Source organism: Cotesia glomerata, linkage group LG4 (genome assembly GCF_020080835.1).
Source record: "Cotesia glomerata isolate CgM1 linkage group LG4, MPM_Cglom_v2.3, whole genome shotgun sequence".
Lineage (NCBI taxonomy): Eukaryota > Metazoa > Arthropoda > Insecta > Hymenoptera > Braconidae > Cotesia > Cotesia glomerata.
In genome coordinates, this window is record NC_058161.1 from 1,625,167 (window position 1) to 1,642,092 (window position 16,926).

A 16,926-nucleotide genomic window follows, 5' to 3' on the forward strand; every position below is an offset into this window, starting at 1 on the left:
TTATGTGCCCTTTTAGCTTTAGGCACTACATTTCTAAAAGCTAAAAGGGCACATGTCTTGAGTTACGCCCTTTTAACTTTAGGATACTCGAATTTTTTTTTTACAGATCTTTGTGTTTCGAGTGATTTCAAGAAGAATGACAAAAAAAAATTTTTTTATGCGCACTTTTAGCATGGATCCCTACTAACCTGTAGCTATGCGCCCTTTTTGCATTAGTCACGCGATATTACTATGTATCGGTCATCATAATTAAAATTATTAAAACCACCTTCGATCGATCCTATGGTAAAAAATCGCTATTAAATTTAATTTTCTTAATTTAATCATGGGATCTCCTCGCAAAACATTCATCGAAGGTACTTGGGTAAGATAGTGGATTTCTGGGTATTTTAAATTGGACGTTCGCTATTTTACTGGGGTACAATTGATGTCGCGCATCAGATATATTAGAATAAAAAAAGTAAAAATACTTGAATCATTAAAAATTAACTGATACTAAAATCAACAGTTATTTGACAATTTTTACCGATAAGCTCAGCTTCTATTTAAAAATAAATTAACCTATTTATTTATTTATTCATTTATTTATTAATCATAGTGAAAACAATAAGTATTAAAAATGAAATTGTAATCCTTTTAGGACTTTTATCATTTATTTCTATAGCAGCTAAAAGAAATTTTTGTTTTTGGTTGTTTTTAGTACTTATTGAATTAATATTAGTTATTTATTCATTTATTTGTTAATTTGTTTTGTCAAAACTGATTTTTATTGTTTAATTTTTTTTTTATTGTTAAAAAAAATTATTTTTAAATAAAATATTTAAAAATATATAATTTTTTTTTTATTTTTAATATTTAAGATTCAGCTAAATAATCAATGTCACAAAATACGTGAAAAAATTTAATTTTTTTTTAATATAAAATATATATATATTCAATAACAATAACCACAGTTATTATTAAATTAACTTATATTTTTTTAATTGTGCATTTATAATTAAATACACTTTCGAGATTTCATATTTTATTTACTCTCTTTTTTACTTATTAAATTAAGAAAATATATTTCAAAAGAAAAACCTGGGAAATATTAACGGAGGAACTCAGGAAAAATTAGGAAAATTGAAGGCTAATTAATTCTATCAACTCCTAGAATTTTTTCGTCGTTGGCTGCTTGATCTTTCACGATTTTAGCGTATCTATCATCATCGTGTAAGTCTTCTTCATCCAACATTTCTTGCATTCTTTTTTTATAGCTGAAAAATATAATACAATAATAAAAAATTTTTTTTTTTTTTATTAATTGTAAGTATTAAAAATATTTTATAAGCTTTTTTAATAACTTACATTTCGCTGTCGGGATTATTCTCTTGGTTTCGACATTTTTCTAATTTCTTTTCAAGGGCTTTAACTATTTCCTTATTAGGTATTTCGATACTTTTAGCCATCGATCGGATTTCTAATTTAAAAATTAAAAAAAAAAATAGTATTTTTAAAATAAAAAAAAAGGTCTTTTAATTAAAACGAAAAGAAAAAAATAAAAAAAAATATCTCTTAATTAAAATAAAAAAAAATTTTTATCAATATAAAATCAACTTACTTCTTACAGCTTCAATAATTCCACTAATCTGCTCAGCTGAAAATAAAATATCCGTGACGTAATTATCTAAATTAGCAGAAATTTTGGACGTTGCATGAAGCACAGCTGCCAGAGCTATTTGACTAGGTGCGTAAAGAAGTACACTGTCTGTGAGAAATACTTTTTCCAGAAAATCATCAATGTGAGACCTCAATCGTTCTGGATTTTCTAGGGAACTGTATCGTGTCTAAAAGAATAAAATTAATTAATTAAATAAAATTAATAAAATAAAATAATTCAATAAAATGAATCAAATTAATGCAATAAAATTAATAAAATTAATTAATTTGATAGAGTAAAAAAAATTAATTAATTTAATAATTTTATTTATCTTATTGAATTAATTTAATAAAATTAATTAGTTTAATTAAATAAATCAAAATAATAATGTGATAAAATAAATCAAATTAATTAATTCAATAAAATAAATAAAATTAATTAATTTGATAAAATAATTAATTTAATGAAATAAATCAAATTAATTAATTTGATAAAATAAACGAAATTAATTAATTTGATAAAATAAATGAAATTAATTAATTTAATAAAATAAATGAAATTAATTAATTTAATAAAATTAATTAATTTAATAAAATAAATCAAATTCATTAATTCAATAAAATAAATAAAATTAATTAATTCAATAAAATAAATAAAATTAATTAATTTAATAAAATAAATCAAATTAATTAATTCAATAAAATAAATAAAATTAATTAATTTAATAAAATAAATCAAATTAATTAATTTAATAAAATATATAAAATTAATTAATTTAATAAAATTAATTAATTTAATAAAATAAAAAATAAACCAACTGAGTATTAAATAACAAGTCTAAACTTGATACTTACTTTAATGTCAATCATAAAACCTTCTACAGGTCTGAAAGGATTGTGGATAGTTAAATGATAGTTTAATTGTTGCATTAACAATAATTCGTTGTTTAAAACAATATCTGATGCTTTTTCTCTATCTCCTTTTAAATTAGCGACAAATTGTGAAATTGAGACGTTGAATTCTTCCACCTGTTGAATATAGTTTATAAATAATAAAATTAATTTTTATAAATGTTATTATTTTCATTATTTAATAATAATGTTTATAAAAAAATTTTATTATTAATAAATTTCAAATTTAAAAAAACAAATGTCACTTGACTATTTCAGAATTTTATTTAAGAATTTATTTTTAAATGATTGTGTTATGTCGGACTCAACGTTCGACATTTTAAATTAATTGGATATAAATTATCCACTAATAATTCATATTTTTACATACATTTATTTTATTGTTTTAAAACTTTCCTCTCTAGACATTGCCATTAGTAATTTTTCCAAAAAGAATATTTTTTATTTTTCTATTTTACGCCAGGTAATCGGTTTATATGGGTCGGGTTGTAAACCATAATTTTATGACCCGAACATTCAAGGAAATAGTCTTATTTATCTAGTTACATCTTGGGAATTTTCCGCGTTTGGTTGGGCCGACCAAGAGCTCCGAGCCTGAACAAATAGTCTAATGGACTTTAACCTTTGTCTAGATCCGGAATAGAAATTTTTTTGTGATAATAAAATAAATGTACAGAAAGAGAAAATATTATAAAGATAACAGTATTTTAAATAATACAAAAAAGGTAAATAATGATAATTTTAAGTAACAAATTTTTGAATAATATAAAAAATAATATCTTTAAATAATGATAATTTTAAGTAACAAATTTTTGAATAATATAAAAAATAATATCTTTTAAATAATGATAATTTTAAGTAAACAAATTTTTGAATAATATAAAAAATAATATCTTTAAATAATGATAATCTAAGTAACAAATTTGAATATTGAAAGAAATAATATTCCTCAATAATGATAATTTAGTATAATAATTTAAATAAGGAACACCAACGTATGTAATAATAAAGCAAAATACTTAAAATATTAATAGTTAAATAACATTAATAAATAACAATAGTTTAAGTTTAGAAAAAGGAAATAAATGTTATAAGGTTTATTTCGAATTAAATATAATTCGCGAAACATTTTAACTTACGATAAATTAATTACTCGGTTAATTAATTTAATAGAATCTCCCGAATAAACAAATAAACTACAGTAATGTAAATTTAGATTTAGTTAAATAAATAACTTAGTTAACAAAGTAAAAATTTAACAATGATTTACGTTTCGATTGTTAACATAGAATTTAAGAGAAGGGAGACAACAGGCCTTTGAGACAACGTGGAGGGAGTAGTGCGCTACCCGAAACGTTGGGCCCTCTCGAAGAAAGGGAAACTCGTGACTACTTGGTGTTACTGTAATTGGCCTAGAGTTTCCCCCAAACATAGAAATTAGGAAAATGTCACCACCTAAAATTCTTGTCAGTTTCAGTTTTTTTGTTTTCTAGTAGTCCAGTTTTAGTTTTTACACCCTCAACACGAGGTCAAGTTTAGTAGGTTAACGTAACACAATATTTTCCTCAGTCTATTATAATTAGTAAAATTTTACGTTGTTACGAGTCAAGTTAAAGTAGATTCAGTTGCATTTATCTTTCCTTTTATTTTTTATATTTTTTCTTATTCTTTTTATTGAAACAGGCAAGAAGCGGTGACATCGACATATAGTGTAAGTCCAAAAGTAATGTATTAGAATTTTTGAATACATCTAATAATTTGAATTCTAATTTTATTTCTTTTTTTGTTATTTAATTTAACCAATTCCCATAAGCTTCAGATCCTTATCTATTAGCCTAACGGCTAGGATAAAAATAATTAATTTTAGTTGCGTTCTGACGTAACATTTTTGGGGGCTCAGCCGGGATCATGAAGCTTTATGTGGAAAATTACTAAGAAATATTTGATACAGAAATTCACATTTTTAAATTTTACTTAAAATTTATTTTTATATTTTTTTTTTTTTTCCTCCTTTTTCTTTTCCAAAAACTACGGAATAAAGATAGATTTCATAAAGTTTATAGTTAATTAAACTAGATATACTCTAAAATTTAAATTTATTTAAAATTCTTTTTATGATTTATTGATTTTATTTTCAAAATATTGTATAATGTTTTGTCCTAATACTTTACAACGAACAATTAACTTAAGAATTAACCAGGCTTTAAATTTAATTCGATAAAATTTTATTACTAATTGATTTACTGGGTTATACATACACTTTTTTTTGGAACCTTTCGTTAAATTTTATTTTATTTTAAAAATTTATTTTATTTTAAAAATTATTTTCGGGGTAAAACAAATTTGGTAGGCTCATATGATTATAACTGAAATTTCTCGATTTTTCATGAAAAATAGTCCCTCATGTTTGAATACTAGGAATAATTAATAATCTAAATCGAACAATTTATGAATTTTTGACTCAATGAAAAAAAAAAATAATAATTTTTTTTTTTTTTCTTTTCTTTATTTTTATTTTTATTTGTTATTTTTATCCAATATAAAACATTAATTTTTATCTATTGAGAATATGAGCACAGAATTTTCCGAAGTTTTAATCAACTAAATGTCTGATGATAAACCTAAATCATCCTATTCTTTGAGAAGTAAGCCAGAACAAGAACTTCTTCCTGGGTTACCTTTGGTTAAGCGGGAAAAGAAGCATAATTTAACTTTTAAAGATTCTGGCGTAGGAGTATCCGCTCTTTCAATACCAGAATTTACAGACGACGAAAGCTCGGAGGAAGAACCACCTAATAACCCAAAACCTCAAGTTCCAGTAGTTATTAATATACCTCAAGTTCAAGTAGTTGATAATCCACCTCAAAATCTAGTAGTTAATCCACCTAATAATAACGACCCAGAAATCGAACTTAATTTAGAAAGAATGGCATTAAACGCGAATCAACACATATCATTAAACGACGCGTTAGTCTGCGTACCCCGTTTTCAAGGCAATCCGGGTGACTTAATAGATTTTGCGACATGCTGCAGGGATGCGAAAGGAATGTTACCTGAAGCCGCGGAAGTAAATTTAATTAAATTAATATATTCTAGTAAATTAAGTACTGATGTCAAAAGTTCTCTCAATAACACAGCACCTGCTAATATAGAAAGTTTAATCAGAGATCTGAAAAAATTTATATTCCGGTATCGTCAATTACTCAGTTACAGAGGCAACTGGCCTGTATTTTTCAAGGAAATTCCGAAACGGTAACAGAGTTCGTGAATAGATTAAAAAGGAAAGGTCGGGAAATAGTTGATTGCTATCAAACTCAAAACCCTGAAGCAACCCCTGAGCAAATAGCAGCATTTAAAGACACAATAGATAAGTCCATTTCAGAATGTTTCATTCAAAATTTAAACGACGAAATTGACCATAGGATGCCATCTTGTCAAACGACAGAAGATGCGCTCCGGGAAGCTCTTAAAATCGAACACAAAATCAACGCACGAAAGGAATCAAGGAAAGATTCGAATATAAATAAGACGGAAGAAAAGAAAAAGGGCACACCTCATAAACCGGTTAATTTTACGTCGGGTAGTAATGTCGGTAACATAGCTTCTCAGAAAACGTTAAATAACAACAACTATAATAAAGTCAATAATCAAAATATTGCCTCTAATAATGGTAATAATAATCAGTTTAATAAACCTAATAATAATAATAACTTCAAAGGAAATAATAGTAATAACGAAACAAATAGTCAAAGTCGAACCGTAATTTGTTATCGTTGCAAAACCCCCGGACATACTACAAGAAATTGTCCTGAAAGTAAATGCCAAGTCTGCGATATGAATGGACATACAGCGAAAGCTTGTCCAGTAGTAATGGGAAATAGTGAAAATAGGAATTCGGGAGCCGTACGATGTCAATTATGCAGTCAACACGGGCATTTAGCTAAAAATTGCCCTACCTTAACCGGTAATTCTAGAGTAACACCAATTTCACAATATTGTGGTTATCATAATAGTAGGTCTCACAGCGAAGATAATTGTTTTGCGTTAAAAAATATGAAAATCTCCCAGGGAAACCGGGTACAGTTCAACCCTTCGGGCGCAGGGATGAACGATCGCTCTGTGCGCCCAGTCCATGTAGTTCAGGAAGTTACCCTGGACGACAATATCGAGTAATGACAATAGAAAATAATTATGACTGGGACGATTTGCCATATTCGATTGCAGGCAAATCGCCCCAAAACCAAGATATAATAATGATGTTAGACTCAGGAGCCTCTCCAAACTTAATTAAACGAAAATATGTAAAATCAACTTCGATAATAAACTCAAAGGACATAATAGAATTACACGGAATAGCGGATGTACCCTTATTTACTCTAGGTAGTGTTCGTTTGGTATTATTCGGAAAGGAAGCGGTTTGCCATATTGTACCGGATGAAATGGCAATTCCTCATGCCGGTCTTGTAGGTTCCCAATTCTTTTCTTCACACAAAGCGAAAATAGATTACGAAAACCGCGTTTTAGAAATTGATAACGTCAAACACCCTTTTAAAAAAACAAATAGAATTGAAGACGGAGTTATGTATATACCTCCTCGGAGCGAGTCAACATTTTTTATTAAGGTCAAAAATCCGGAATTAAAGGAGGGTTACCTCCCTCGAGTTAAGATCTGTAAAGGAGTTTTTACAGGAAATTGTCTAGTCCGTGTTAGTAATGGCCGAGCTTATATGCAGATCTTTAACACAACTAATGATGAAGTAGGAATTAAAATTCCAATCTTAGCTATACGAGAGGTAGAAGAAGCGTACGCACCTCGTACGATTGATCCAGAAAATTCTTATGAAAATCTAATCGAAAACCTTGGAGTCACAAAGAGAATATTTACAGTAGTTAAAAATCAATTCGATGAATGTAGATTTGAAAAATTAAAACCTTTAATAAACTTAGATTATTTGGAGAAAATAGAGAGAATTCATGTAGAAAATTTATTAAGAAAATATTCAGATTGTTTCCACATCCCTGGTGAACCTTTAGGTTCAACTAATAATTACAAACATAGAATCCCAACAATGTACGATGTTCCCTTCACGACTAAGCAATACCGATTACCTCATTCTTTAAAGGCAGAAGTAGAAAATCAAATTAACGAGGCACTCCACTCAGGCATTATTAAGCCTTCGGAGTCGCCCTATAACAGTCCCATCTGGATTGTACCCAAAAAATGTGACTCACAAGGAAATAAACGTTGGAGGTTAGTAATCGACTTCAGAAATTTGAACGAACGAACAATTACAGACGCTATCCTTTGCCGAGCATTGTAGAGATTCTGGATCAATTGGGAGGTTCGCAATACTTCTCCGTTTTCGACTTGGCATCCGGTTATCATCAGATCGAAATGGATCCGAGAGACAGTTGTAAGACAGCGTTCTCCACTCCGCAAGGTCATTGGGAATATTCTCGTATGCCCTTCGGATTGAAAAACGCTCCTGCAACGTTTCAACGATTGATGGATTCGGTGTTAACGGGACTCCAAGGAATATCAATGTTTGTATATTTGGACGACATTATTGTTTTTGCTAAAGATTTGGAGGAACACGAAAAACACATAGATGATTTGATGGCTAGATTGAGAAAAGCCAATTTAAAATTACAACCCGAAAAATGTCACTTCCTTAGATCCGAAGTAAATTATCTAGGTCACATCATTAGTAAAGAGGGTTTAAAACCTGATCCGTCGAAGCTTGAAGCAGTTAGGAAATTTCCGGTGCCAAAAACGCAGAAAACATCAGAGAATTTTTGGGTTTAACAGGATATTACCGCCGATTCATTAAGAACTTTGCAAAAATTTCTAAACCATTAACCGAGCTATTACAGAAAGAAGTAGACTTTATATGGACTGAGGAAACTCAGCAAGCTTTTGACATTTTAAAAGAAACATTATGTACCGCTCCGGTTCTTCAATACCCCGATTTTACAGAACCATTCATTATAACTACGGATGCGTCGGGTTTTGCTTTGGGAGCCGTGTTATCTCAAGGAGAGATCGGTCGAGATCTTCCAATCGCGTATTATTCAAGGGTCCTGCGAGGAGCTGAACTACGATATGACACTTACGAAAAGGAAGCTTTAGCGATTGTACAAGCGGTTAAAAATTTCAGACCATATGTATACGGTAAAGCTTTCACTGTGGTAACTGATCATAAACCGTTAGTTTGGTTTCGAACCGCAAAGGACGGTAACGCGAGGATTCTCAAATGGCGGTTACGTTTAGCGGAATACGATTACACCGTAATTTACAAGCCAGGAAAGATTAATTTAAATGCAGACGCGTTATCACGAAATCCAACAGAAACAGTTAACGTTACAACCCGCGCTCAAAGAAGGATAGAAGAACGTGAAATTTTAGAAGACCGATTACAAAAAGAAATAGATGATTTCGAGAACTCTCAGAAAAACATTGTAGAATCAGATAATTTTCAGGAGCCACAACTCCTAGAGCCTCAGCTGTCACCGGTTGCTGGCAGGCCTGAGTCAGAGATTACACAGAATAACACAACTCAAACAGTAGAATCAAACGAACCAGAATCCCCTAAACTTCGGTTGTCACCGGTTGCTGACAGATCAAAAGGTACGGAGATAGTCCCCGGAAAGACATGCGGATTATCTAAGGTACGTAGGGGAAGGCCACGCAAAGTGGTTGTTAATTTGGAAAATCCAGTGGAAGTCGAACGAGCTGAATCAAGTTCAGACTCGGAAACTTCCCAGAGTAGTGACTCTGATACGGAGGATGACGAACCATCCGATGTTGAGTCAAATCGAATAGGGAACACTGTAGCATTTGAGAATAACAATATTACTTTACCAACACAAACACCAAATATAGTAACGTCAAAAGAATTATTTCAATATAGACAAGATAATTTAGTATACTTCCTTGATTCGAACGGTTGTCCTTGTGACAACGGTTCAAGAGCTTTAAAGAAATTAAACAAATTACCGTTTGTAGGGGTAATAGAAACAGGACAAGTTTTCTGGACTAAAATTAACAAGAAAAATTACTTTGGGTTAATTGTACTGAATGCCAGTGGGGAATCTTCACTGCGCATTCAAAGCAATATCGGGAAAACCTTAGTAAAATTAAAGGGCATCTTACGAGATAAAAATTTGAATACTTTCTCCATAGCCTCATCCGAACACATCGCTAATGTGCCTTGGATAGAGGTTCAAAAAATGTTGACCGAAGTTTTTAGTAGTCAGATCAATATCAAGGTTATCGTCTGTCTAGGGAAAGTTCGTTACGTTTCACCTGAGGAGCGTGACAGAGTTTTTTATGAAGCTCATAAAGCTCCTCTTGGGGGACACAAGGGAGTTTCTAAAACGTATAATAGGATTAAGCACACGTATTATTGGGAGGGTCTAAAAGATGACATTCAACGTCGCATTCAACAATGCCTCGAATGTCAATTAAAAAAACTAGTACGAATCAAGACTCGTCAACCTATGCTCATTACCGACACACCGGGAACTGTTTTCGAAAAGATCGCAATGGATATTGTCGGTCCATTGCCAGTTTCAGAGGGAGGTAATGAATATATTTTGACGATACAAGATTCCTTTTCAAAATTCTGTATAGCAATTCCTATTAACAATATGTTAGCTGTAACTGTTGCTGACGTTTTTATTAAACGTTTCATCTGTATTTATGGGGCCCCAAAAGCTCTACTTACAGATCAAGGACGGAATTTCGTCAGTACCTTTATGCAGCGAATCGCTAAACGTTTTAAAATTAAGAAGATCCAAACCACGGCTTTCCGACCCCAATCTAACGGTTCTTTGGAAAGATCGCATCATGTGTTAGGGGAATTCTTAAAACAATATGTCAACAAGGAAAAGACTGGGATGAATGGTTGGAAGTAGCCACCTTTTCGTATAACACTTCCGTTCATGAAGGAACCAGATTCACTCCCTTTGAATTAGTTTATGGAAAGGTTGCGCGAGTTCCTTCTGAAGAACCCCTCCATGATTTAGATTGCTTACCTACTTATAACAATTATATCAAAGATTTAGTAACGAGACTAATCGAAATCCGAAAACTTGCACGAGAGAATCTAATAAATGCTAAGGAAAGGTCAAAAATTCAGTATGACAGACATTTAAAAGTAGTTAATTTTAAAGAAAACGACCTAGTATTCTTACTAAAGGGACCTAAACCAAACAAATTTGGTGACCATTATGATGGACCTTACCAAATTTTACAAGTTTTACCTAACGGAAATATTCAAATCAAAATGAACAATCAAATTAAAACAGTACATCCAAATCGGTTAAAATTAACGAAAATTTCGGAAACAAAACGAAAATGAAACCTAAAACGAAAGGGGACAAGAAACGAAAGGACCCAGATCCTGATTTTAAACCTTAATTTCCACCTATTAATACTATTTGTTTTACAGGATGGGAACTAATATACCAATGGCTATTTCGTATTTGTATTTCTTATTTAATTTTATTTATTACAGCTACGCAATTATAGGAAATGATTGTAGTAATAAAATAACGAACATGACCACCATATCGTTAGTGGACATAGATGATTGCGATATTGAACCGGATCATGTGGACATAACCCTAGTAGACATACATTTATTACAATTAAATGATTTTGAACATACCGAGATCCTTCAATGTAAAATTGAAGTGACTCGATTAATTTATTATTGCGGATATTGGGAACATACATACATAGTTAATAATGCCTATATGGGGTATGTCCATGCGATCCAGCGAGAAGCGTGTCAGATAGCGCACGATCATGGCACGTTTCACCTCGGTAACGCAATAATCGATGGTTTAACACCAAATTCGACTACTACTCGTAGTATTACCCTTGCAGGAAAAGCGGGTCTTGATGGAACTTGTAAAGGGGCCAATATTCGGATCCTTACGGTACCTGGGACAATGTTGTAGTCACAGGAAGCGTAACGATCACAATTCAATCCTCTTGGGCCCGAGTAAAGTCTGAATCTAATAAAATTTATATGCCATCAGGATCCACTTGCAAGTTAGAAACGGGATCTTGTATTGACCCTGAAGGAGGGTATACCTTCTGGAACCCTCTACCTAAAAAATTTTGTAAGGCTAATACCTATTCTGTACTGTACAAAGGAGCCGTAACTAAGCTCAAAACAAATAATGACATTATATATTCAGTAAATGTAAGAGATACGAGTTTTTCATTAATTGTAACCGGGGAAGAGACCTCATGCGGCCTACCTATACTTAGAACCGAACATCCTAAGCTTTTTATTGTTCAAAAATCCGATTTAAATATGTTAAATGAAGAGAATATCGTAACTATGCATTCAGATAACATGGATATTTTCCTTTACATGAATACAAAATTTATATACGTAGAAAGGTTCATTAGGTCTCAGATCCGTGATTTGTATAGAGATGTATTGTTACACCGTTGTAGAATAGAGAGGGAGATATTACGAAATAGCCTAGCGATAGCAGCGACCCAGCCAGATGAGTTCGCCTACCGATACATGGGAGGGCCAGGTTACATGGCGATCTTAGCGGGAGAGGTCATTCATCTAGTTAAGTGTGTGCCAGTGGAGCTAAAACTTTGGGCAGCAGAAAAATGTTACAACCGATTACCAGTCAGAAGAGGGAATCAAACTCTTTTCCTCACACCTCGCACTCATGTCATTACCACACAGGCAGCTGAAATTCCTTGCAACCCTTTACTCCTTCAATATTACTTGGTGGGACAAACTTGGTATAAACTCCTGCCTAGTCCTGTCGAGACCGTAGCTCCAATTAGTTTAAAGCCTAGTACGAAGGTAACATGGAATTATAAGAATCCGAACCATCTAGCCACAAGTGGGGTGTACACTGAAAAGGAGTTGAACGACATGAAGAACCGCATAATGTTCACTATGGAACAAAACGCTATAGTTGCCAACGTTATGCAGAGGATCACCAACGGAGTATACAGCAACCAACCATCGGTAATGAATCTACTGGACGAGGAGGCCCTGGAAAAATTAGCAGAAAACGCCTGGGATAAGACCTGGGGAAGTTCCTGAAATTTGGAACCTTCAGCGCCGGAGTAATTGGAATCTACGTCATCGCAAAGATGTTCAAGGCAATTGCGGATACAGTCATTCACGGTTACACTCTCCATTCAGTTTATGGATGGTCAGTAAAATTAATTGCAGCCTTGTGGGCCTCAGCAACTCACCTATTGCTCCATTTAGCCGAACCAAACGATCCAACGAGTGCTCAACGACAAGATCCTGAACCAGGAAATGGACCTACAGCCCCGATAATGAACCCTGACCTCTACCCTAAGTTGCCAGCAGCTTCGCCTAACCCAAAAGACCAACCAGTTTCGTCAACTCCAACGGATTTATCAGCGACAGCAGCGACGAATGGAGGCCGAACTTTTATAAATTAATTGATAGAATAATTTGAAAATAATTAAAGTACGATCATCAAACTGATGTCGTACTCATTTCAATCGTACTTCCATCAAACGATGGGGGTGTTATGTCGGACTCAACGTTCGACATTTTAAATTAATTGGATATAAATTATCCACTAATAATTCATATTTTTACATACATTTATTTTATTGTTTTAAAACTTTCCTCTCTAGACATTGCCATTAGTAATTTTTCCAAAAAGAATATTTTTATTTTTCTATTTTACGCCAGGTAATCGGTTTATATGGGTCGGGTTGTAAACCATAATTTTATGACCCGAACATTCAAGGAAATAGTCTTATTTATCTAGTTACATCTTGGGAATTTTCCGCGTTTGGTTGGGCCGACCAAGAGCTCCGAGCCTGAACAAATAGTCTAATGGACTTTAACCTTTGTCTAGATCCGGAATAGAAATTTTTTTGTGATAATAAAATAAATGTACAGAAAGAGAAAATATTATAAAGATAACAGTATTTTAAATAATACAAAAAAGGTAAATAATGATAATTTTAAGTAACAAATTTTTGAATAATATAAAAAATAATATCTTTAAATAATGATAATTTTAAGTAACAAATTTTTGAATAATATAAAAAATAATATCTTTAAATAATGATAATTTTAAGTAAACAAATTTTTGAATAATATAAAAAAATAATATCTTTAAATAATGATAATCTAAGTAACAAATTTGAATATTGAAAGAAATAATATTCCTCAATAATGATAATTTAGTATAATAATTTAAATAAGGAACACCAACGTATGTAATAATAAAGCAAAATACTTAAAATATTAATAGTTAAATAACATTAATAAATAACAATAGTTTAAGTTTAGAAAAAGGAAATAAATGTTATAAGGTTTATTTCGAATTAAATATAATTCGCGAAACATTTTAACTTACGATAAATTAATTACTCGGTTAATTAATTTAATAGAATCTCCCGAATAAACAAATAAACTACAGTAATGTAAATTTAGATTTAGTTAAATAAATAACTTAGTTAACAAAGTAAAAATTTAACAATGATTTACGTTTCGATTGTTAACATAGAATTTAAGAGAAGGGAGACAACAGGCCTTTGAGACAACGTGGAGGGAGTAGTGCGCTACCCGAAACGTTGGGCCCTCTCGAAGAAAGGGAAACTCGTGACTACTTGGTGTTACTGTAATTGGCCTAGAGTTTCCCCCAAACATAGAAATTAGGAAAATGTCACCACCTAAAATTCTTGTCAGTTTCAGTTTTTTTGTTTTCTAGTAGTCCAGTTTTAGTTTTTACACCCTCAACACGAGGTCAAGTTTAGTAGGTTAACGTAACACAATATTTTCCTCAGTCTATTATAATTAGTAAAATTTTACGTTGTTACGAGTCAAGTTAAAGTAGATTCAGTTGCATTTATCTTTCCTTTTATTTTTTATATTTTTTCTTATTCTTTTTATTGAAACAGGCAAGAAGCGGTGACATCGACATATAGTGTAAGTCCAAAAGTAATGTATTAGAATTTTTGAATACATCTAATAATTTGAATTCTAATTTTATTTCTTTTTTTGTTATTTAATTTAACCAATTCCCATAAGCTTCAGATCCTTATCTATTAGCCTAACGGCTAGGATAAAAATAATTAATTTTAGTTGCGTTCTGACGTAACAATTGTATTCTTAGTTTTTAGTAGATTTCATAGAAATCTAACTATTGCATTGGTCCTCATGACGGAACTTTTGAAAAATTTTGCTTTATTTCGACTCAGCTCGTTAAGCGGATTCAGAAAATGCATATGGTTCAAAAGTTTATATATGTATGTATTTATATATACATATATATAATATATACGATATAATCGGCATTGTCTGTTCTCTAACTTCCGTAATGCTAAACGGATCTCAATAAAACGTAACATACTTATTCTTAGGATGATTTCCGAGGTAAGTTCTAAGATGAGCTAAATCTGTCGATTAGTTTAGAAATGAGAGCAATTCAAAAATTTTCAAAATCGCAAAAAATTTTCACTTTTACCTTATTTCCGTGCAATAACAATGGAACGCGACATCCTATCGGATTTCTGTAAATTCCATTTGAAAGCTTATTTAATAAGCTATAATTTGTGTACTTATTTATTTCTCCAAATTAAATAGTTTAGGAATAATAGCAATTAAAAAATTTTAAAAAATCCCAAAAATTTTCACTTTTACCGTATTTCCGTGTAATTACAATTGAACGCGATATCTTATTAAAATTCTATGAATGGCATCTGAAAGCTTATCAAATAAGCTTTAATTTGTGTACCTCTTCATCAGTCTAGGCTAAAAATCACCTACTTTCTCAGACAGATTTAATGAAATTTTACTTTTGCATTCGTTTTGACGTCATTGTTGTTTAATCAAACAGAAATTTTTTTTTTTTTTTCGTATCCAACCCTAGTAGTATCTTCATTATTTATCATGAAATCTACATCCATTTCGACTGTCAAATGGCCTTTTTTTTTTTAGAATTGTCATTGATCAAATTTTTTTTTGTCGTAATTTATTTATAAAAATATTATCACATGTCTTTTAATTTCATTATCATACAAATAAACAACCATGATATACGACAAAAAAATTCTACATTTAGAATTTACACAAAATTATGACTGCCACTTTTTAAAAATAATTTTGAAGGCTTAGTTAAATTATTAAAATTAAAAAACCACCAAAAGTTCTTTAATTTTAGTGATGACATTAAAGTTAACAGTCACTTGATAATTTTATTTAAAAAATAAATCTTTTCTGAAAAACTGTTTTTAAAAAATTGCATTTAAAATTTCAACGTGTCAATTTTTTTTCTCATAATTTATTTGTTAAAAAAATTCCTAAAATTAATAAATATCTGCTGAATTAATTCTCATATTTAAGTGTCATAAAATAGCTAACAATTATTGACTAAATTTAACTGAATAAAATACCTTTGTAGCTAAATAAACACAAGTGACGAGTATTTCCTTGGGATGATAATCCATAACACTATTTCTTAAATAAAATCTTTTGAAATAATGCAAAGCTGTCGCGATGGTAGCTCTCGGCATTGGTGGAGAGAATCTTTTACAAAAATCTCGTAATTGAAGTTCATAAAATCTTAACAGCATTCGTTCCTCTGTATCAGATAAAAAATACAGCTCTCTTTCTTCAGGCTATAAATAAAAAAATAAATTATTAAGTACAAATAATTATTAGACTTGTCATAAAAAGTAAATTATTTTTTTAAAGCCTTTTTTTTAATGCCATTAAAGTTAGCAGTCACTTGACTATTTTTTAATTATTTTAAACAACCAAATTTGTTCCAAAAATTGCATTTTAATTTTTTTTAATTTCTACATGTCAATTTTTTTTTATAATTATTTTTTACCATAATTTACTTGCTAAAAAATTCTTAAAATTATCAAATGTCTGCTAAATTAATTTTCATTTTTTTTTAGTGTAATTAATTAGTAATAATAATAAAAAAATTTGACAAGTATCAGCTGATTTTAGTATTATTTAAAAAAAAGTTAATTATAATTAAAAAAATATTTAATTATAAATACATACTGTCATTTTTGAACCATATTTATCAACGTAAGCGGCATTTGCTTTTTGCCTTAAAGCTGTCAGATCTTTTTCATCTGAAAAAATCCAATATTTTTTTTGCGTACTCGTTGAAAACATTTTTTCTTTTAAATTTTATCAATCTTATGACAATTGACATGTAATTAAATAAAATTATATATTAGTCTGATCTACAGAATAACAACAAACACCGAACACTGTTCTTGGTAAGTTTGTATACAGCGACTTAACCTCATCTACTGCCACGTTGGCGCTAGTAGTTCTTTTCTGTGGAAGAAGCGCGCGAAATTAGAAAAGTGCG

The 16,926-nt window shown here is 30.6% G+C and overlaps 1 protein-coding gene across 1 annotated transcript; it reads right to left on the bottom strand.

Annotated features, from left to right (window-relative positions):
• Positions 1-1,080: 1,080 nt before the first annotated feature.
• LOC123262387 (cyclin-H) lies at positions 1,081-16,845 on the bottom strand. The gene is made up of 6 exons (XM_044724570.1): positions 16,608-16,845; positions 15,986-16,210; positions 2,494-2,667; positions 1,601-1,826; positions 1,348-1,459; positions 1,081-1,256 (listed from the first exon to the last, which is right to left on the bottom strand). The coding sequence occupies exons 1-6, from the start codon at positions 16,722-16,724 to the stop codon at positions 1,130-1,132; spliced, it is 981 nt and encodes a 326-aa protein (XP_044580505.1). The 5' UTR covers positions 16,725-16,845; the 3' UTR covers positions 1,081-1,129.
• Between the last annotated feature and the right edge of the window lie 81 nt (positions 16,846-16,926).

Coding starts and splice junctions, on each gene's coding strand:
- LOC123262387 (XM_044724570.1), bottom strand. CDS start 16,724: ATGTTTTCAACGAGTACGCAAAAAAAATATTGGATTTTTTCAGATGAA. Junction 16,211..16,607: donor AATATGGTTCAAAAATGACA/GTATGTATTTAT, acceptor TTTTATTTATAG/CCTGAAGAAAGAGAGCTGTA. Junction 1,460..1,600: donor AATTATTGAAGCTGTAAGAA/GTAAGTTGATTT, acceptor TTTTTAAATTAG/AAATCCGATCGATGGCTAAA.